The sequence below is a fragment of the Haemaphysalis longicornis genome, unplaced genomic scaffold, assembly GCF_048455015.1.
Source record: "Haemaphysalis longicornis isolate Haplotype H1 unplaced genomic scaffold, Haemaphysalis longicornis Haplotype H1 scaffold_3, whole genome shotgun sequence".
Lineage (NCBI taxonomy): Eukaryota > Metazoa > Arthropoda > Arachnida > Ixodida > Ixodidae > Haemaphysalis > Haemaphysalis longicornis.
In genome coordinates, this window is record NW_027526335.1 from 34,790,945 (window position 1) to 34,814,359 (window position 23,415).

General features: G+C 48.8%; 1 protein-coding gene across 1 annotated transcript in view; it reads right to left on the bottom strand.

The window, feature by feature from the left end:
* LOC144174261 (uncharacterized) overlaps positions 1-12,294 on the bottom strand; it is a 32,460-nt gene extending 20,166 nt beyond the window's left edge. The window contains exons 1-3 of the mRNA XM_077702856.1: positions 12,083-12,294; positions 8,401-8,506; positions 2,462-2,547 (exon numbers count right to left, since the gene is read on the bottom strand). Of these exons, the coding sequence (XP_077558982.1) occupies positions 2,462-2,547; positions 8,401-8,506; positions 12,083-12,163 (273 nt within the window). The 5' untranslated portion in view covers positions 12,164-12,294. The remainder of the gene's footprint in view (positions 1-2,461; positions 2,548-8,400; positions 8,507-12,082) is intronic.
* Between the last annotated feature and the right edge of the window lie 11,121 nt (positions 12,295-23,415).

The window sequence follows — 23,415 nt, forward strand, 5'->3', positions numbered from 1 at the left end:
GTCATGAACAGTGCTAAGCCACTGGTGCTTTAAACGGTGCTAAGCCACTGCAAGTAGTTGTTTCCTTGTAATACACTTATGCTGGGACAGCCTAACATTAATGCAACAACTGGTCTATCCTATACACAAATGACCACGTGGAAATGGTAATGCAGTGGAACCTCGTTGATACGTTTAAAAAATAATGCGAGGGAGAAACGTACTATCCAGGAAAACGGACTATTTGGTAAGAAATGTACTATGGGGAATTTTTAGTGTTCACAATTGAGAGCGCACTAACAGGGAAATCTTATGAACCAAGAACGTATCAACGGGGTTCTACTGTAGGTAGAAAGCACCCGTTTTGCACGGACAGATACACGTCGCACCTTGCATTGTCTAGTTACTTGCAAAAGCACTTGCAGGGACTGTGCATTAGTGATCAGTCTGTTGTACGCAACTCTGATGAGCTTGTCAAGTGGCTTGTCAACTCTAACCCTGCGTCATGCAATGTTTTCAGTATTGATGTACGCAACTTGCGCGTTAAACTTTCAATCCCAAAAACGATGACGAGCTTCATTTTTGTGATAGTGCCGGCATATCTGTCAGTAGTTTTCTTAAGATTCTGACCTTTTATTTGAACTCCACGTTTCTGTAATGGAAATGAAGTTTGTGCTCCGGTGCATGTATTGTGTTGAAAATTGCATCTGCACCGAGTAACATTTTCCCTAAAAGAGTAGACAAATGTATCCCAAGCAATGTCAATGGTCTGGTCCCTAACATGTTCAGATATGTGAACGATTTCTTGCTTTTGTTCAACACTGAAATTTGGAAAGAACTTGGTTAGATATTGTTCAGGTTTTCATGGATTGTGGTCTAAGGTTAGAGTTCACGCAGGAGCTACCACAAGACAATCGGCTACAGTTCCTTGATGTTTAAGCTAGAAGTGAAGCCTGCCAATATGTGTTGGATGTATAGCCCTCGTATTTGCAGTCCGTGATATGAATGTGCTGCTGTGTTAAAATTGGCGCTAGTTGTTCCGATCAGCTGCTTAAGTTAAAAGGTGCCAGTTTTTTCAAATAACGCCCTCCGTCTTGCAGGGCAGAAGCTGATTAAGCGGGTAAAGATCGGTACATGTGCACTGCATGATGACAAAGTACAGTAGGAGAAAAATTTCCCGCAGTATTTCCAGATGTTCACAGATAGTTTCATGGCCTGAAGAGTGTCGCTAGTCACTTTGGTGTGCAGGTTGTTTTTACAGCACACAACGACTGAGCAAAATTTGTGAAACCGTACATAGAAAGCTCGAAGGCTCGTCACGTGGAGTTGGAAAGGTGAAGCTTTGGGAAGGCTGCATGGTAAAAGATGAAGCGTGGTGTTGCGGGGTGAAGCACGTGTACCCTTTTGCACCGTGAAAAATGGGTGTTGTCTACCCGTTACCGTTTCCATGCGGTCAAGTGCACATAGGACAAATCAGTCGGTGTGTTAATGTTAAGCTGCCACAGCATAAGCGCTCTTTGCTAAAAAACACTCGCATGTGACTTAGCATTGTTCAAAGTGCGGATGCGAGCCTGAGTTTCATGACACAGAGCTATTACACTAATCCACTCACGATGACACCAGATATAATGCTTAAAACAGTCACATTTCTTAGATTTCTAAATTTCCCCATTGCCCCTATGTAAAAGTCAACCTTATATAACGATTCATTTATTAGCGACATATCAAATACTACGATATAATTCTTGCCACTCAGAAAGTGTTTACCATGGAATTTGTAAGTCTGATAAAAATATAACACTTTGAAAAGACTACAAAAACCTGTCAAAAGTTCCACAAACAGAGCAGCATGGAGAAATCCACGAGGAGGATTTGCAGGCGGCCTTAAAGGGACACTGCCGAGAATCTACATATACCATTCTCGCAACTAGCAGTTTAATAAGACAGAAAATGCCAGAAACACGCAAACAGGACGACCCATACGCTCTTGGGTACCACAGTTTGCGACGTTACGAAAGTGATGTATGGCGAGAGCTAATTGGAAAATCATCTATAGAACACAAAAGTGTTACTTTCCAAGTTCTCCTGTCTTACTGCTAAATGGCACGTTTAGCGCAATGAGAAAATAATGCACTGTACACAATTCTTTAAAACTTCTGTTTTAGGAATACCACTACTGACATTGTAAATCTGAATGCCCATAGCAATCACAGATTACAATGAAAATTGCATAGCCACCGATAGTGCCAGCCATTAATTGGGCCAATAAAAGCCAAGGATGGAACAAAGCAGCACAAAACGGCTTCTCTGCTAAAAGGACCAACTTTGTGGTCTGCAGGTCAATCGTGACAGCACCACAGCGAAGTGCTGCGGCAGACCTGCCCCAACCTTTCATCAGGCTCTTTCGAAGCTCCGCGTACACAAGTAAGCCCACTGAGTAGGTGTGCACAGCCAGGTGGGCCTTACGACGAAGGCAACTCACCGTGTATGCGCCTCGGATGCAGAGGGCGGCCACCGTGAGACCAACCGCACAGATCACCGCATAGGCCACAAACAGCCCATAGCTCGCTGAAAGGAGAGCACCATAAGGCAGGAAATCGACACAGCAAGACTCTGCCACACTGGCCTCTGCCATTTCACAGTAGCCAGACACACATCTGTAGCCCGGAGCCACGGTGCAAGATATACTATTAGGTGAGGCCACAGCTTGCAAAACAAACTTGTACTCGTCGTTTAAATAAAGTCGCCAAACTGACACCACTGACTGCAGCGCCCTCCAGCGGCAGAGATAAGAAGCTGCCTAAGCACGGGCCACTAAGAGGTGTCCGGATCTTTTCAGGTCCTTGTCGGGCCTTCTCGGCAGCTTCCATAACCGGTCGTCTGCTCGATGTCTGCTTGCCGTGGCTTGGCCGATTCCGTTGGCCGGTGGAGCAGACGATAATGTGAATAAAGCCGTACGAAAGCCTTTGCGCTCGCCCCAGTGTTTCAACGTGTTCTGGGCATGTGTTTTGAGTCGGTAACAATCAACAGAAGGTATAAAACACTAAACCGAAGGGAATGTGTGCGCGGTAGCCGTTGAGCATTCACACAAGCAAGACTTCATGCTCGCACAAAAAAAAAAAAAAAAAAAAAAGTGTGCAAATGCTTATTGAGTACATACTGCAACAGCTGACAAATAAACATGACATTAAGGTTCCCTGCAATCCTAAACAAATGAATGCCTACTCTGCAGCCATCCCCAGCAGAAAATGATGGTACTTGCAGTCAGCATTTTTCCGAGTGCAGTTTGTGCAAAAAGGTACTTTTCAGAGCTTGGAGGGGAAGTACTACTGAATGTCGAAGAGGTGTGCGATCGCAAACGATTCAGTGCCGTCGATTTTACCACTGGCTACAGCACCCCTAGCTACTCAGTACAAGCAGCGGCAAAAAGGAAGCGTCCACTGCCGGAACGACGCCCCAACATACAAAGAAAGTAGCTCAGTTTCTGAAATGGATTAAATTAGTGGTGAGTACGCTGATGTTTCTTCGTCGTAAATGATGTTGCACAACTCGGGTAAGTTTACGCACGAAGCAGCGGAGACGAAGCGATGTTAAGTTCGCTGCCAGTGTCCAATGTTTAGAGAAGCTGTGCGCGCGTCTAAATGAACTTAGGACTCCTGAACACTTGCAGCTGTTCTAACAATGCAATAAATTACGCAATAAGATCTCATTGTGTGAGCCCACACAAACAACGTTTTGCACGCATGCCGCTGGTGCCTGCGAACCACCTTGCTTCGGATAGTAGTTGTCTACTTGAAGCCCAGGACGCTGCGAAGCTTAGTTGGGAGTTCTGCCACCAGATGTCCTTTCAATCAACAATCTACGCGCGGTGCCACAAACTATTTCACCGATTTTCGGGCTGCTGTGTCCACACCTAAAAAGTATCTTACACCGTGCCTGAAGCCCAGCGACACAGAGAGCATGTAATCTGCTCAGACACAAAGCAGCATACTAAGGTGGCCACTTCTCGAAATGCCCACTGAACTGCAGCAAAGGCCAAGAAGAGCAGAAGTAAAACAGCAATTTAATAAAATGCTCTCACAGTCCAAGCACCAGCACCTGAGACAAGGCTCTTGCTCCTGGTGAGAAACAGGCCCACAACTGAGCTGCTGCTGCAGTATGGTGCCAGTGCCCTGTCCCCCATGCACGCATTCTCCGCAACATGCAGCTCAGGCGTACAGCACACACAAAAGGGTTCCTGGCAGTTGGCACCAATGCATTGCAGGAATAGCGCAGGCGATTCACGCCCCATCACAGTGAATTGAGAGGAAGGTCCTCTGGCAGTGCCCACACGCTTACACTACAGACTGAGGCCATCTCATGTGTGGCCGCCAATAAGCACCTAGCCTGTCAACCTGCAAGTTACACTGGGCCCCAATGAATACCAAGATGAGCTCCAGACAAATAATTAGAACGCAATTATACTGACCGACTCGTAAGCTGCATGCCGCAAACTTTGCTGATGAGGTGGGGCCAAATGGTTGCAGAGAGCATAAAGGGGCCGCGAGGTTGCACCAAACAGAACATGGGTCATGCGCCACTGTTCCAGGTGATCTGAAAAAGTTCCTGTTGGTAGGCTTGAGTACCAAGAATCGAAAAATGCCCCGGTCCTCTCCTTGTATTGAGATTTGCAGGAAGGCTTTCGGAACTTTTAAGTTGTTGTGAACCACAAGAAACTAAGACGCCGTGGTTGAGCAAAACTGGAACACGCTTCCTCTCTTATTTACTAATGATGATAGTGTGGACCTCCTCTACTTCCACAACAGCGTCTTTTCTTGAACGCAGATTACTACAGCGAATTCAGAGAACTTTCAGGATTGATGCAATGCCATGCCGGGATAGCAGAAGCTCCAACATTAATACACAGTAAGTTCAGTTTATCATGGTAATTAAAGGGACACTGAAGTGATGTGTAAACATTGAGGGATTACTAGCGCAAATTGTAGTCCGGAGTCCATAGGCCATGTTTCGACCACTCTGAGTGCGTTTACGCGAATTTATTTAGTAGAAAAATCAATTCGAAAATGCTGTCCTTCTCTCTGCATCCTCGCCCATTTTCTGTGGTGTTTTCGTGTGACGTCAGGAGGAGATGACTTGGCTTGACGGCGCTACTGCACGTCTCGCCGACCTTCCGACACAGTCAGTCGGCCCAGCCTTTATGGTTCAGCGCTTAGTCCGCCGGCCGCCAATGGGTCGTCGCAATCCGTTCGCTCAGTTGAAACTAAGCCACGACACATTTGTGAATGGAAGAATGTGCATTTCTTTAGTTTGTACACTGTATCAAGCTCCAAGTCCAGGTCATTCTACACAAGCGCTGCACAAGTGCACATGCGACACTTCGCTGACTGGTAGACTAGCAGGAAAATCTAAGGCCACTTGAAGGCGGGAGAAGTCAGCGAAGCCAATATAGGTACTAAGAAAATAAAATCAATAGAAACTTTTACCGTACAACGTAAAACTAGGCAGCAGGAAGCACTTTTTTGTGCTGGGTGAACAAGCACAGCGGTCAGCGGCACGACTACGCATCTGCGAACGCTTTTCTGTCGAAGAAATGCAATTAATTGTTGCCAGATGCGAGATATTGTGGAAATTTAGGGGGGGGGGGCTTACTGCACGAGCGCTGTACAACAGTCACCTAAGCTGCTTGAAACGCCAAAACTAAATAAGTGTAAACAGGTTATACATTATATACCTCATATTTCCCTCGCCGGCAGCGCTGGCCCGTGGCCAAGTGGTCTGGAGCGCTAGGTATGCTATTTTGCAAGTCGCAAGTTTGAATCGCAGAGGGTACATTCTTTTTTTGTAAGTTGATTTTTTCGTTTTCGGCCGATGATTTCAATACTGAGTTCACCATTTTTGGGCCGTAACGTTCACTGCTCCACAAACGAGTTCACAGAACGCTCGCAGACTGACACTGACACGCTAGCAAGTTCTCGTCGGCGTGCTGTTGCCGTAAGCACCGACTGCATGCAGGCAGTGGGCACAGACCAGAATCAGCAGACCCTTGGCCTGGTGCGAACACGCTTTTTACGATACAGGCATGAGTGAGGCAAGCTCCAAATATGGGGGAAAAGCGCATGGCAGTTGAGCGTCTGCAGTGACGTGGAGGGCGTTCATCCACTGCGTAGGCCTTGGCTAGTGATTGCTACGATTCCAAGCCGTCCTGGAAGGCTTATCTTAGGCATTTTACAGCCAACAAGATGGCAGAAGCGCGGTATGACGATTACTGAGATATCAAGAATGCTCATCCACCGATAACGTTGGATGTCGAGCATGTTGTTTTACAGAACCGAAATCGAAACTTGTTTGAATGCTAATTGTGGGCATCGTCCAATCATGGTGCACCTCCTCCCGCCGTCACAACGTTTAGTGGTGTGGCCGCCGCAGACCGCGCATGGTAGTTTTTCTTCTTTCCCCGCTTTATAAAATAATTACCGACTTGTCAACCAGATAAATGATGAAAAGTGTATTAACTTGAGCCAGTTTACGCAGTGCAAGCAAAAACGGGAGCTTGACAAGTTCACTTCAGTGTCCCTTTAAGAAAAACATTGCACTATGCCAGGAGCTTTCCCATACCGGCCCCAGTGATGTCAGACACCAACATGCATATATTTCCTAATCCAGGTAAAAACAGCCACAAATTAACAATAGCTTTTTTCATTCTACCCATCGAGCAACAACCGAGTTACATTAAGGGAACTTAAAGGAGCACTGACACGAAAATTTTATGTTACACTTTTATTGCTTTTATCGATGCTTAATGGTCTGGCGAACCTGAAACAGCACTTCAAATACTTCAGCGCGCGATAGTTAATTACATTGAACGACCTGAAAATCGTTTGTTTCAAATTCCCGCGCTTTCATCCCGAACGGCGCATATGACAGCCTCCCGGTTTGACCTCACCGCTTTGTGCGGACGTCACCGGCGCCCTCTTGAGAGGGTGTTGCGCCCGCTCGCCGCTCGTGGGGCCGCGCGCGTGAAGTGACGTCATGAGTTTTTGACGAGCGCTGTCGCGTCACTTCTTTTTCCTCTCCTGGAGTGATGTCACGCTGATGTCCATTTGCTGAGTGCCGCTCCGCGCCCTGCTCCGTCGGCGCAATAAATGCGATCCAATTGAACTATGTTCTTCGCGTCGCAGGCCGCTCATATTTCAGCCAGGGTATTCTGTTGAGTGAAGGAAGCGAACTGTGCAATAATATTAACGCCGAAAATTGGTGTCAGTGCTCCTTTAAGTGAAGCCACCACAGTAATACACCTAGTCACCAGGTACAAGGTCCTTCCTAAATTTCCAGCACGCCTAGCTGAGCAAAGATCAAGACTGCCAATTCTAAAAAATGGCCATGGCTGCACATCTTAACAGAAGCAAAGCTGTGCCGTATTTTCCGGTCTATAAGTCGCACTTTTGTATAAGTCTCACCCCCCCCCCCCCCCCCCCCTCAAAACGGCAGTTTTTCCAGAAAAAAAAAAAAAAAAAACATATAAGTCGCACCTGTGTGTAAGACCCACTGATGCACAAAACGCACTTTTTAATGAGTTAAACTCATAAAGGATCAGTTCGTTAGAAAGTGCAGCAAAAGTACATGGTTGTGGCAACCGCCGCCTCTGAACGCATCGCCCGGTAAGCAGTGCTAGACACGTGAATCTACCGTCCAAAGTCTAGACAGAACTAACTTCTCAAAAATGGTTTATTGATACACACAGATGGCATGTACTTACAGATGGCATTTAGGCAAAGCCATCGAAGCCTTCTTCCTCCGACTCGCTAACAAATAATTCATTCATTAGGCCATAGAGCTGTCTCAACGTGCGCTGACATCATGCAGCACACAGGCACCTTTTCGAACGCAGGACCACGTGCGGCTGCCACGTACCAAATTTATTCCGTACATAAGTTGCAATGGTGGATAAGTCGCACCTACGAAGATTTCAGAAAAAAAAAAACCCACGACCTATACATCCGAAAATACGATTTTTTTTTTTATCCCCTCAAGCATCCCAGTGCAAAATTCTTGCCATTAGTAGCTTTTGCTCAGTTTTATCACTAAGACACCATGACATTTGCTCTAAACTTGGTGACTAGTGCCATGGTTTTGCAGCTCGTCACAGGCCAACAAAAGAAAGGAAGTGAACGACTGAGGCACCACTTGGAGAGTACGCCGGCCAGCTCCTGTCCTGAAATGCAGCTTTGGCTCGCGCAAAGGGCGAAGACATCCCGTACCAACGGAGCCTTGAACTGAAAACCCCAACCGCAAAAATGCTCGCTTCAACTGTAAATAGTCTCTCTCTCTCTCTTTCCCTTCCTCCCCACAGGGCAAGGAGCAGCGCTGGCCCCTCGCTGGTTGCAGCAAGGCTGGGCTCCGTCCCCTCCTGCTTGCACTCACATTTGACTGCATCTTGCAGATCCTCGTTGTAATCGTAGGCCTGCAAAATCTTGTTGAAGTTCACACAGATTGCCGTGTAGGTGATCAGGCCAATGGAATACCCAATCTGGAAGCAACAGGAGAAGGCCCACATTAAACGCTCAGTACCAGTCCATGACTTGTCTACAAAATTGCACTCTTCCAAGTTCTCCTTCGAGGAGAACAATCACCTTCACGTTAACCGTGGTGTCGGTTGTAATTGAACTCGAATCATTAACGCAAAAGCTTTGAAATGCCATGAAGACAAAATACACATTCGGTTTATTAAAAACGCTGTTTCATCCCCATAACAATGATACAAATTTCCTCACAAAATTCAAACGAATAATGGCGATATGAATGAAAACCAGTGGCGACTCCCCAGCCCCTTTCCGACAATTTCTCTACGACATCACAAAATCTTGTTTGTGAAGTCTGCAGCCGCTCACCAAAGCCATCCCCAAGAAACACGACTAGGAAATTGTAGTGGGGCTTCTAGTTCAGCTAGACCATATCGCTTGAATACTAACCTGCAGATAACACGCTCATAACCATGTTTTTAAAGGAGCACTGACACGAAAATTTCATGTTACACTTTTATTGCTTTTATCGATGCTTAATGGTCTGGCCAACCTGAAACAGCACTTCAAATACTTCAGCGCGCGATAGTTAATTACATTGAACGGCCTGAAAATCGTTTGTTTCAAATTCCCGCGCTTTCATCCCGAACGGCCCTTATGACATAGTCCCGGTTTGACCTCACCGCTTTGTGCGGACGTCACCGGCGCCCGCTTGAGAGGGTTTGCGACCACTCGCCGCTCGTGGGGCCGCGCGCGTGAAGTGACGTCACGAGTTTTTGACGAGCGCTGTCGCGTCACTTCTGTTTCCTCTCCTGGAGTGATGTCACGCTGATGTCCATTTGCTGAGTGCCGCTCCGCGCGCTGCTCCGTCGGCGCGATAAATGAGATCCAATTGAACTATGTTCTTTGCGTCGCAGGCCGCTCATATTTCAGCCAGGGTATTCTGTTGAGTGAAGGAAGCGAACTGTGCAATAATATTAATGCCGAAAATTAGTGTCAGTGCTCCTTTAATCCTTGCCCGTAATATGCCACTCCTGCCCATATTATGTCACTATCGCAAAATTTTAGTGCCAATATTTCAGTATTTTTCTTGGTTAAAAATGAGTCTTTCATGGCTAATGAAGCCTTACGAAAGGCTAGTTCTCTCAAATTGAATAAAGCGGTATGTTGTCTTTGTGGCCCCCTTTAAATGGCCAATTGAGCAAGAAAGCCTACACCTGTAAACAAAAAACAGCTCTTTAAGGGGAGTTTCTTTGAGCACGCATTTACAGCGCACATTTTATAGTGCATGGTGTTCTATAGCGCATGGCGTTCCACAGGGAGAACTTGGTGACCATGAAAATGATTATTTTACTGCAAAGCTAGTGGCAAGTTGGTCTGAATTTTTCATGCCGTCCCTCTAGACTATTTTGCTAAAGTTCTGTAGCCCTCAAACTAGACATCTTGGAAAATTTATCGTGCAACTGACCGCTGAGACATTATCATTTCACCGAGTTTTGCACACTAGTCATAATTAGTGCACACAAGTTGTAAGTGTTTCAGAATTCCCATCTGCTGTAAATACATGGGCTCCTACAGGAAAAGTAAGGTTACAGAGAACATTCTGAGAACGGCTGTACAGTGCACGTCAGGCTTGTCTAGGGCAAGCGAGCGTGCATATCCGGAGCGTGCTGGCGACATCTGACGTATCATTTGACACGTTGCACCATCACTGCAGGCAGTTACGTTATCTCGCAAAACAATGTGCGCTAATCTTCTGAATCTTACACGTACCAAACGAAAAGCATGCAACAAGAATGCACCGCAGCGCTTTCCACCAAACATTTCCTGCAATTATGTAACTTCCTCTGGTGATAATGAACAGCGTCAAATTACGCGCTTATCTCTGGTGTCACCGCTTACGGCCGGCGCTGCAGAACAGAAATGCCCCTCGCGGGTGGCGGCGTCTGAAAATTTGAGAGGCAAGCTAAACGACGACCGGCCTGAGCCTGTCCGAGATCCACGCACGCACAATGGCAAGCCATCTCTAACCCAGAAGCTATCAGCAGATGTCGCCGGCACATATCTGGAGCCATGCGCTGGCTTGCCCTCGACAAGCCTGACGCGCACTGAACCTCATGTTACCAGAGAAATCCTGAAACGTTTTGCTGCTCAGAAGACTACATAGCTGTGGGAAAGGAGCCAGTTTTGGGGAGCTCTGACCGGGCAACCCAAGAAACCGTGATACCCAAAGCCAAATGAAGTGGTACTATTACTATTACTAGCTGTTGGAAGTTTTATCTCATCCAATAAGTCTTTCAATACAAATAACACGATGACACCACCATTTGGCAATGCCTTCATTGTGAGCAAGGCATACACGCTAGAAGCCGAAACGTCAAGAATGACATGAGAGTCACTCCTTTGTTGGCAATGACGCAGCCATTTCAACAGCTGCATCAAGTCCGGTAAAACCACCGACCCATCCACAGTTGTCTGCGACAATAAAAACATCCAATTTTTCTTCAACCAAGTTAACTGAGAAGCACGTTAAATCGCAACAAACTAGAAACAACCAGGCTGCTTCCTGCCCGTTTCGTAAGGATCAGTACGCGCCAGCGCAGATTAAGCGCGACGACGCTGTCTAACGCACGGGACGCGCCAGCACATGGCAAATGCTAGCCGCAACCCTCCCCTCCATGCAGGGCCCGCCGGATGTCTGGCACGGCGTGAAATAAATTTCGCAACCGCTTGTAAATGCGCCGCAAACGAGGCCGTCCCCCCCCCCCCCCCCCCCCCCCCCCCCCCGCGCACATTCATTATTCGGTAACGCTCCCAACGAATGCGGCATTACGCCTCGAGGACGCAACGAACGCCAAGTCGGAGAAAAAAAGCAACTAAAATGAGAAAAAGCAGCCGCCGTGTAAACATGTTTCCAAAGCCCACTGAAAACTACGGATCACAAAGCTACGGCTCGCGAGCTTCGTTGCGGCGGGAACGGAACTCGGTGAGCAGCATCGTTGCAGTGGAGCAACCCACGGCTGTTTCGCGCCCACTGTCGATCTCGATCCTTTTTTTTTCAAGCGGGCTGCACTTGTTTCGGGCACGGGTAAGAAGACAGGCGCGTGCAGCTTGCCGTCACACCCTCTTCGGGAAACGGGCGGCGTGGAGGGTTGGTACAAGTGAAACGCGATATTTACAGCTACGAACGGTATGCGCTTCGCGTTGGTCGCGCGTAGCCAAGAAAAGCTTTGTTTACGTTGCACGCAGAAGAAGTCAAGGTCCAGGCGGGACACGAGGCGGGATGTTCCCTCCCTCTCTCTCTCCCGCGCGCAAGCACGTAAAACCTGTAAACTGCGGCGGCGATGCAAAAGTTGATCACCTTCACGTATCACTACACGGTTCTGGCAAAACTGCATGGCTGAAGAAAAGCGACGCACAAGTCATGCATTCACGCATGCCTGAAAAATAAGAAAAACACTGAAACGGTACAGAGAACGCTTTTCTTTTTTTTTAGAGGCGCAACAGTGACAAAGAGAAGCGAGAGGAGAAGGCGGGGCATGTTGGCTGTAGTTCAGACAGCGCAAATTAATAAAGGTACTCACCACGCCAAGTATGGCCAGCACTTTGGTACCGGTTTTAACTGTCATGCAACTGCAACAGCAGTGGGTCATATAACGAGCCATGGCACACACTTGCCGCGACCCAGGCTTTGGCAACAACTACAAGACAACGTGACCACGAGCAACTCGAATGTCCGCCAAAAACTTGCCGCTCCCGCACGTGCGCTGGAGTTACGCCCTTTCGCTGCCGATCCACGGAACAGGGTTGCCACTGAGTTTTGGGTCAATATCGCCAGACGGCCAGCAAAAAGTCGCCGAATGTCGCCATTTTTGCTTTAGAATTCGCCAACAGTGTCGCCACACTAAATATCTACGGCAACGCCTAAAAATAAAAGCTCCCAATTTTGTATAACCCCATAAAAATCAGCAACGTTCAAAACAGTTATATTAGGTCCCTTTGATTTTACTGCACTCGCTGCACTCATTCAGGTAGTGCAGCACTCGTCTCTTCGATTTTCGAGTGCAGCGCGCGGCGCCTGCACTTTTCTCTTCGATTTACCGACGGCGCAGAGAGTGCAGGATGAGTTCACGCTTTCCCTGCACCTCCCAGGAAGGAGGTGCAGAAGCAGACGACAAAAGTGCAGGACCGGTTCTGCAGTGGCGGCGCCTGCGCTGAACTGGCTGAACTCATCCTGAACTCATGCAGAAAGTGCAGGCCAAATCGAAGAGACCTATTGTATTGATGTTTTTCAATGCCAGTCGTATGGTACGCTTCATAATGCCTGGTTCTTCGACTAGCCGTTAGCCGGCGCCGCAGGAAAAGCCCACTCTGGAGTCTGGAGTAAGCAGCGGCTGTAGTATTGGTGGAAAAAAAGCAGAGAAGTCGATAAAGTGTCATCCCAAGCAGGGGTAGCGGCAGGGCAGAATTAAAAAGAAATCTGAGTTGAGGGTCTATATCCAGTAACTCTGAGATGGCGCATGCCGTTACGTCGATTCAAAGGGGAGGCCTTTGATCACCATCATCATCATCACTTTGGCGGGAAAAGCCTACTTTGGCGGCGGTTTGCGCGCAGGCGGCCGCGGCCGCGGTGCAGCAATCCTCCCTGTTCTGTGAGACTGTGGCACAACCAGCACAACCACAGTTTGGGGAGCGCGCTGCTCTTCGAGGCTCGAGCGGAAGCTCTCCGTACTCTTGTGCGCTCCGTACTCGCCACTATCGGGGCGCGCGGTAGCCCCGCGCCGTTTCACACCGGCTACGTCGCCGCTGAAGGCCTGGGTCGCACTAGAGAGGCTTTCTTGTCGCACAGGCCACCCGTTTTCGGGAGCAACGCGGCAGTAGACCATGTACGCTGTCGTAGCCTACGCGGGGGCAGCGGAGGCTCGGTAAGCGCCACTCGCCAACACCAGCGGGCTGGGCGCACGAAATCTCCGGACAATCCGGCCGCCGAGCCACCGAACGACCAGCGAGAATTTTCTCGCCCCGCCGCGGACCCCTCGCCGCGCACGCAGTCGTTCCTAACGGAGATGCTCCCCGAGATGCAACCTCGTTGTTGCAGCAAGCCAGTAGCTTCATCGAGTCCCTTTCAGGCGCTCTAAAAGTTTCCCTGGAGGCACCGAAGCTGTCAAGGCCACTGGTAAGGCTGGAAATACCAGTTTACCGCGGTTACGAGGATACCATCAGCGTGACCGACTTCACTATATCAGGGGTGAGACAGCTGAACCAGATTTGGGAGCAGTTTTCGGAGCAGCAAAATTTCGATTTTGGAGCAGGAGAACCTTAATTTGGAGCAGAAGAACGACATTTATTATGTCAGCTTAGGAGCCTAAAAAACCAAATTTCTGGCAAATCAGGGGGGGGGGGGGGAGGAGGAGGAGGAGGAGGGAAGTGCACTTTTTAATTGGTTTTGAACGTACATAACTCTGAAACAGCTATCAATAAAGTTTTTCTATCAGAGTATCACAATGTACGACAGCCACGCTATCTATGCATAGATAGCGTGGAGCGCCGTTGAGAATATCGAATTGGAAAACTAAGCAACTCCAAGGCATTTTTATTATCATGTGAATGCCTCAATTATTATTTTTGCAATCCCAGACCCGGCTTTACGCACAAGCGTAGAGCCACGGCAAAAGTTGCGCAAAGCGAGGTGACAGTCGTCGCACAACCCCCCCCCCCCCCCATTTCAATCCCCAAGGTACACGTTCACTACGATCGTAATTTGAGTAACGTTGGTATGTTTAGCCACCTCCCCCTTGCGGCGATGTAGCCTGCGCCGCCACTTCTGCAGCGCCTATCGTCCCATTCCCGCCGCTCGCAAGCTTGCTGTCAGAGGCAGCAATAAATCAGCGTTTTATAACACCACAACGAGTGCGAAATTTCACTTCAAGCACGCACCGCGCCTCACACTCAACGCCGAAAGACGGCGAATTCGCCGGCACCACGTTGTTTTTGATGAACTCTCGTCTTTCGAGTCGCGCAGCTTCCCGCAACAGATGAAACGACTAAATGTAAACCCAGTCACCCCCATAACCAAAACCACGGAGCAACTGCTTCGCCCGGCGGCCATGTTTAGCAATCTTCACCACACCAAGATGGCGGCGCCCGCTGAACGCTGATGTCGTTCCGAAGATAAGACGCTCCGAAAATTGCCGTTTTTTCGTCAACTTGCACAAGTAGTTTGTCGCCTCAGTACGCATAAGCATTTTTTCTACAGGACTTTGTGGAATGGTTTTCGATAGGGAAACTTTAAAACTCGCAGAATGTAACATGTGCAACCTGACGTGACTTTCGAAAAAAAAAAAAAAAACTATCTCGGAGGCAGTTTTATGCGGTGTTTTATTGAATGATCAATCAACCAAACCTTTACAAACAGCATCACCTTGGGGGTGCTGGAAAATTATGCCGTCAGCAAGCATTTTTCCCCACTAAGACTGACGGGAGCGTTAAAATCCTTGGCTCTCAGACTGTTTTGGAGCACTTTGGCGCAATTTTTGCGATTTTCAAGCTTTTGGAGCAGCGTGGCGCAGGAAAACAAATTTGTATCAAAACTGCGCAATATGCGCAGCTGTCTCACCCCTGCTATATGGGACTCAGCGACAGCGATATGCTCGCTCGTGTCGTGCCAGTCGTGCTTACGAAGCGAGCAGCGCAGTGGTACCAGCAGGGCTCGCAAGCTTGGACGTTCCCTGTCTTCCCTATAGGCGGCGTAAAAATCGACGCCCCACGTGACCAACCTTGACCAACCTAAAGCGCTGTTTTCGACCATCAAGCCCACCAGACGGCGCAGGCAAAATGTTACTTTTGGTATAGAATACAAAACATTCATTCCGTGACTCAAAGAGCCCACACAGTTCGCTTACAATGTGTTATTTAAAAATACTATTAACAAGTTCCGCATCAAACATCTGTTGAGCAAAAATGTACGCAACTTTTTACGAACAGCCGACTGGTGCACCACCTTGTTTCTGAATTCGCAACCACAAAGCCGCCAATTCAAATTGAAACCGCTGCAACGGCCGACCGTTTCAATGTGCGCGGAGCACCGGTTTCGTGACTGTTATTGCTGTTATGTGCTTTTGCGTCCATCAGTTGTTGAGAGGACTGGCAAAACACGAGAATTGAGTGCTTGTGGAATGACAAATGTGGGAAATTCCGCATCGGAAGGCAGCTGTCGAGGCCAGAATATTCGATTCTTCAAACAGAAGGTGAGTGTTATGCACTCCGCTAGAAAGACGGTGCAAAGGAAACCGTTGTCGCCGTCAATACTTCATTTGTGCCCTTCGTTCGAAATCTTAGCGCAAGTGAACGAGTTGTTATGGCAAAAAAAAATGTTGTCACGAAAGCGACGTACAATTGCAGCGATCGAAATGAAATGATGTCCTGGCCTCTGTAAACTTGCGGATGTCAATAAACGATTTGTTCTCACTTGCTGCTCACTGTGGTCTGTGCCAGTCGAGGCCATCTGGTCACCTGGCGTAACATCACTTCACTAGCGCGGCGCAAGTAAACACGCGACCAGCGTGCCAGCCAGGAGCCAGCAGGAGCAGCCACGGCCGGACTCGACGCCCCTTTCGCGCGCGGGAGGAGGAGAGTCGAGTCCGGCCGTGGAGCAACGAACCGGCGGCCGCCGTGCGAGGGCAGCCATGTTATTAAGGAGCTCAAGCGGCCTGTGCAAAAAGCATCCGCCATGTTTACAAAGCCGTGTTTACAGCGCCATCAAGCGGGCGTACTGGGTAGTTCACGACGCCGCCACTACGCTTTTTCTGGCACTACAGGCAAAGCTAGACCTTTGCTTCTCTAAAATCCTCCCTGTTCTGTGGTACCAGCTTGCCGGTCACCGATCCGCCACGTTCACTGAACTCAAGGCGGCAATCCGTCGCTAATTTCTTCCAGTGGAATGCCATCGGAGGACGCGGCGTGAACTGGAGCTGCGCACACAAGCTCCCTAGGAATCCCTCCTAGTGTTTGTGCGGAGTATGGAGAAGCTATATCAAATCGCCGAACCGACAGCCCTGAACGATGAACACGTCGAGAGGGTTATCAGGCAGGCGCAACCCACTTTTGCGGCGTACCTGCGCGGCGCTCGGTTCCGCGACCTGGAGGAGCGAGCCGCTGAGACGACGTGGATACAGGGCCACATACTCGCTTCCCTAGCGTATCGCCCTCTTCCTCCGGCAAGCGAGGCTCTTGAGCCCCGCTGCGCGTGGAAGGGAGCTTCCTCTTTTTCTCGCCACCCGCCGGACGCCGCCCACGCAGTGGGAGCGGAAGACAAAGGTCTGTTGGAAATTAGCGAACGAGCTTTGGACCCATACACTTACGGACGCCACACGGCCAATGCCAGGAAAAAGCCTGCAACAACCGCCCTGAACTCCCAGGTCCGGCGGCAGGCGGAGACACTCCAAGGGATGCCAATCGCGGGAATACCCGTGGTGGGCTGCGCTGTTTTCGTTGCAGAAAAGAGGGCCACATGAAGCGCAACTGCTCCCAGCCGCCGGCGCAGTTGGGAAACGCAGGTGCCGGCCGAGCGGGAAAGCCCGTTCGGCCGAAGTAATTCTGGCCCCTCCCTAGGCCGCCCGGGTTACCCCGTCGGAGGGCCTGCTCCGTTCATCAGTGTCGTCATTGCGGGCCGAGAATCCCGGCTTTATTGGACACGAGAGCTAGCGCTTTGTTCGGAGACGAAATGTTGTACGTCTTGCAACAGCGTTCCGTTCGCCTCAGGGAGTGCCGAGCTGCGTTCAGCCTTGCCAGCGGTGTTGCGCGTGCCGGCGGCGCCGCAACGTTGACAGTTCGATGGTGCGGGCGGAGGAGTCGATGTCGTTTTATCCGCCTGCCAAGCCAGAGTGTCCCCGTGATTTTGGGCCGCGACTTTCTTCGGAAGTCCAGAATTACGATCGACATTACGATCCCGCTTTCTGACCCCCGAAGCCAACCCCCTCACCGCCGCCTCGACATGCCCACGCCTCGGGCGAAATAATACACTGAACAGAGACGACTGAAATTTTCGAACACCGCATGACCGCATCGCGCGCAGAGGTATTGCGGCCGTGTCAAAGCAACACCGACTAGGCAGATCAACGCCACCTAGACTGGAAATAATTTCCTCTAGGTAGCGTTGGGCAGAGCCGTCGGGACGGACGGAGAAAGAAGTGGGGGAGCGAGAGTCCCAAGCCGAAATTCGCCATAAAATCGCCATGTCGCCATTTGTGATTTTCGGTCGCCACGGGCCTCTCAAAGTCGCCAATTTGGCGAAAAGACGCCACCAGTGGCAACCCTGCCACGGAATGCGGCGGCGGCCTTGGCGCGTGAGGAGGACCAGAACCCGCGGCGAGTCTGCTACACCAGCGCCCCTATGCTAGTAAGACGGGAGGACTACGCCCTATTCTAGTACAAACAAAAAAAAAAAATTAGAGGAGGCACTGGATTAGTTGGCAAAAGAAAAAAAACAAGCAAATATACTAAGGTGAAAATAAGTGGGAAAATATTGCGGCACAACCCTAGCATAACCAGTCACTGATAGCGTAAAACCATTTCCTCCATGCGTAAAACGAACGGCATGTTTGTAAACAAAGTCCGACTGAGGCCAAAACACAAAAACTGCAGGCATCAAAAACCGGGTCGTGCTTGAGATCGATATTCATGCTCTACGTGCCATGTACAAATGAAAATTATCCGGAGCAGCTGAATTTGCGCTGTGAACGGAACGCGAACGGCATACGCAGATACAGGGGAGTCTGCCGCGAGCGCGAGGCGTGCCGGCACAGCTGCCCTGGCTGTCGCGCTTGCACCGCTTGCACACGCGTGCACGAGCCGACGTCTTGCGTCACTCCATTTCTCGGTCCCGCCTTCTCCGATGTAGCAGCGCGCGATGCGCCCAGGAAGCCGCGCACTGGCTCGCCCGCAGGCAGGCACCGAGCAATTATTTTGATGGCAAAAGTGAAAATATTGCTCAAGAATTCTGTCTCCCTGCTGGCTAGCGGTGTCTAAGTGGGGCTGTTCGATTTAGCCTCGGACTCACCGCGGATAGCCCGCGGGTAGTCCAAGGATTCCCCGAAGCCGTAGGGTTACAAGTGCTTCTCGGGGAGTCCGCAGTGAGTCTGGCACTAAATCGAAGAGCCTCGGTGTCTCACACGTGGGTCGCGTGACACTCGTTGGTCGTTGGTCTCCGACCAGTAGCCCGCCAAGTGGCCTTTACGCACAGGCTACTCGTACAGGACAGGACGAGCGCTCGTCCTGTCCGATTTAATTCGTCCACGTCTTTTTTCGCGCTGTTGCCCAGAATGACGTCATACCAACTTGCCCAGCTCACTACTCTGTTACACTTCATTACCAACTAGACCACAACCAAGACCTGCCATATCAGTCAGCCGTGACTCAGGGCTGGATCCTCAGCAGAGCGAGTATAGTCTGATAGAGTGTACTATAAAAAAGGTCCTAGTCCTTCTAGTACACCCTAGAGCGAGGGAGGAAGGAGTGAAAGAATGTGGAGTACAGTAGGTGCCTTGATGCTCGCGCGATCCGCTGAGCGCCGCTGAGGGTGAGGACAGCCGCGTCGTCTGCTACGGTATCCGCCATTACGCCTCCCGCCGCAGCTGGGTAGCATGCGAAGCGCGCGACCATTTGCGGTGCACGATACGTTCATGAACAAGAGCAACAAGAGCACGTTCGCAAGCTTTTCTATTTTGCGAAGCTTAGCCAGCACTTAGTGCTGTTGTTGCCTAAATGCTTATCAAAGGAACGAAGTATGCCTTGTAAGCTAATGGCATGTGCCTGTGTTTAGCGTCAGTGATTGAAGAAGACTTGGATATATAAAAACGAAGCATTTTCCTTAGGCGGGAAAGAACAGGTGTTCGATAAGTCTAAACCTTTACCTATTTTCTTTATAAAAACGTTGTTCCAAACACGCTACCCATCGTTTAAAACACTTATATACATGCTGCCAGCAGCCGTAGATGTACCTCAACGTAAAAATTTCAGTATTGTAGAGCTAGCTAGTATTTACAAACCATGTTTACAAACAATTTATTAATTTTCTAAAACTGGCATCCTTGCATTGCACGCAGAAAAAGCGCCCCCCCCCCCTCCCCCAAGGAATAAGGTGCCGAGCGGATGTAGTGTGTTGGTAAGATGAAATGTGAAGTACTTTATTAGTATTCTTGTGGAAATTATTCAAATATTTAATTTTTTTTGTGGTATATAAACACCTGTTTTTCCCTTATTATCTGATTGATACCGATCCCTCGCCTCACCTTTACAGAAGATACTTTACGGGCACACATCAATACATCACATCCATATTGTCGCTCTACTTTTACGAAAGAAAACCCGGGAATTCCAGTGAACATGTGATTTATTCGTGTACACAAATGCTGCGCCTACAGAAGCAATTTCACTAATAAAACCCTACATGGAGAACTTGCTGAGGACTGTCGCTGACTCGCTGTTATCTTCATGACTGCATTCCGTTTCAGCCTGTCCCAACCATCCCGCAGTTTCATTCATAGTAGTTTGGTTCAAAGTAAGCCTGCAAAGAAAATTTCAATTGGATTTCAGCAGACTGGCAAAATAACGATGAATGTACGTCCTTTTCATTTAACCAAAACCTCATTTATGCGCTCTGTATGATCCCCGGCAAGAACTAGCAGTCTGAGCGAGACAGAGAGAAATATTTATTCGTTGGAGAGGTTAGCTCCACGGGAAATTTTTAATCATCTGATTTCACGTGCATTTTCCCGTGAGCCGTTTCAATGAGCGCGACAATGGACCTTGCCTGCTGTTAGGGTAATGCTTTAAACCTTTGAACTGAAAATTTATGCGAATCAAAACAATCAGCTGACGAAAATAAGGTCGCTGGGGCGATACTTTATAGCAGGCATTACATATTTATTTCTATGAAAAGTTTGTAGCAAAGTTGTGATTTCCTACTAGGACAGAATTTAATTATCCTGTAAAAATGACACAACACTGCGCAATAGGCCTGGGCTTGTTTTTACTTGTCATTTAACACTGCTTCACAAGAACGAAGATGGCGGTAACCGACCCGGCATCGTAACGCTGAACATTTTTCGCAGTAACCGCATAAGTTTTGTGTCCAAACGTTCTCATTAAAGAAGAGGCATGCAAGTTTTGATGAAGTTGTAGAAAGCGTGCACGAATAAATATAAGTTCTGAACCCAGGGTGAAACTTTCCCCACGCAACGACAATACTCTGAAACCCTCGGTAGTACTTGTGAGTGTATCAGAATACTCGGGGCCCTTTAAGCGGCGCCAAATATTGCCCACACGGGTGCTTTTGTATTCAATACATACTCCGGCCTCCTATTTGGGGCATTTTCTCACCGCGCGGTCGTTCCCCAAATTCCCTGTACGCTCCACGACGCTTGGCTGCCCGATGTTTGCCCACTCCCCCAAATAAAAAATAATGGTGCGCTAAATATTTCTGGCTGATGAAATAGCTTCGCGCTCAAAAAAAAATGTTTACTTACGATACAAATGGATGAGGCTTTGGTGGATTGCCGCTTGTAGCGCTTGATAACGCTTGACCTTCAAAAACTGGCCGACATTTGTGGTGATGAGGCAACGTACCTAGGCCTACATTTTAACCCACAGAAATCTGCAGTCATGGTGTTCAACGAGGAAGCTCATACAGCACCAATAAGAATTCAACAGGAAGCCATACCATTAGTAAATAAGTACAAATACTTGGGGATCTGACTTAATGAAGGAAAAGGCTACCTGAATGCCCATGAAGAACACCTCAAACTGAAAGGGAGACGAAATGCAGCAGTAATGAAACATAAAGCACTTTGGGGTTACAATAAGTACGAGGTATACAGTGCGAGGCATCTGGAAAGGGGTAATGGTGCCGGCGCTCACGTTCTCTAATGCCGTATTATGCTTAAAGTCCGATATCCTGTCGGGACTCGAGGTTAACCAAAAGGCAGTCGGCAGAGATTAGCACTGGGAGCTCACAGTAAGACTACAAATGAGGCGGTACAAGGCGATATGGGTTGGGCTTCATTTGCGAGGGAAGCGCAAAGTAAGATACGTTTTGAGGAGCGGCTTAGACATTTAGATGGGAAGAACTGGGCAGCCAGAGTGCACAGGTACGTGTACCTTAAAAGTGTGGACACCCAATGGCGGAAGAGGACCGCGGCAAATAAACAAGGGGGGGGGGGGGGCAGTTAAAAAGCAAGTGAAGGAAACAGAGACGCTCATGTGGAAAGAGAGGATGGAAAATAAGGCATCGCTGGGAATCTACAAAGCAGGGAATAAAGAGATCCGGAAAGAGAACTTTTATGACAACAATAAAGGTAGTGCGTTGCTCTTTGAGACGCGGGCTGGCTGCTTGAGAACTCGAACTTACATGAGCAAATATTCGTCCCAGGATGAGACATGTGTTGTATGGGGCAGGGATAAAGAAACAATCGACCACATAGTAATAGGATGCCAAAAGATTCAGCCGGATAGAATTGGGGGGAAAGTCCTACTTCTTGAGGCACTGGGCTTCGCAATAGATGGAAGCACTTGTGGAAGCATTAACTGGTCAGCAGTAGGTATTACTAAGCAGCGGCTACAGTATTGGTGGAAAAAAAGCAGGGACGTCGATAAAATAACATCCCAGCCAGGGGTAGCGGCAGGGCAGAATTGAAATCCGAGTTGAGGGACTAAATTTAAATTCAAACTACTAAGATAGGCTAGATGGCGCACGCCGTCACCCCGATTCAAAGGGGAGGCCTTTAATCATCATCATCATCATCACCAAAGAAGCCTCCTTTTCGATCCCTGGGCAAGTGCTGGTGTTTTTAGCCATTCCTAGAATAGTATTTGCCCTGCGGCCCGCAGCACAAGGGCATGGTGATGGAAACGATCGCATGAAACTGGCGGGGAACGAGCATCCAGCGAGCAACATGCACACCAAGCGCCGAGGCCCGGCCGGAGGAGTCAAAATGGCGGCCACGCTGCCGCCAAGGTACACCTTAGCTATAGTGCCTAGAATATTCTAGGCACTATACCTTAGCCAAGGTGCTCACTGCGGAGCGCCCGAACGAGGCGCGCTGAGGCTGGCGGCGTCGAGAGAGAGAGAGAGAGAGAGAGAGAGAGAGAGAGAGAGAAGTGATTTGGTGGAAGAAAGGAAAGGAAAGTGCACTGGGGATATTATTGAGCTCAGTAGGGAGCTCACCTGCATACAACCCAGTGCGGTGGGGAGGGGAAGAGGGGATAAAAGACTTGGGAGGAGGTTAGGGGTGGAATAGAAAAGGCGTGAAAGAGAAAGACAGGCAGAAAAGAGAGAGAGAGAGAGAGAGAGAGAGAGAGAGAGAAGAAAAAGAAAAGAGGCGGCGTCGACATTTGATAGACATTGGATAGTTTTCGCCCGCTCCGCTTGGTTGGCTTGGTGTCGCTACGGTTCAAACCACGGTAGGGGAGCGAATTTGTTTTGAAGCGTTATTTTAATTGCCTGCGTCCTGGGTCTGACCGACCTCATGCTGTGTTTCTTTTCGCGAGCTTAATTCTTTCTTTTTTAAGGTTCAACCTTACTTTGCACCGAACCATCCTATGATTAAAATGAATCTTGCCTAGCACCTTTACATCCTGCAAAATACGTGCGTTGTCAATTAAAATGACGTCAGCTTCCTTTTTTGTTGTACGGTTGGGACTTTTCCATGTCCATTTCCTATTCCTTCGTTTGTAGAAGAATGTGTTCATTAACCTCAAGTTATTTCTCTCCGAAAGTACAACCAGCGTATCTCCTTGACTGTTGCATATAGTGCCTATTTCAAAGCTTCCCACTGACCTTTCTCCTACTATTTTTTCGCCTACTTTTGCGTTAAAGCCTCCCATCACAATCGTGAAATTGTGTTGTTCCCTTATTCATCGC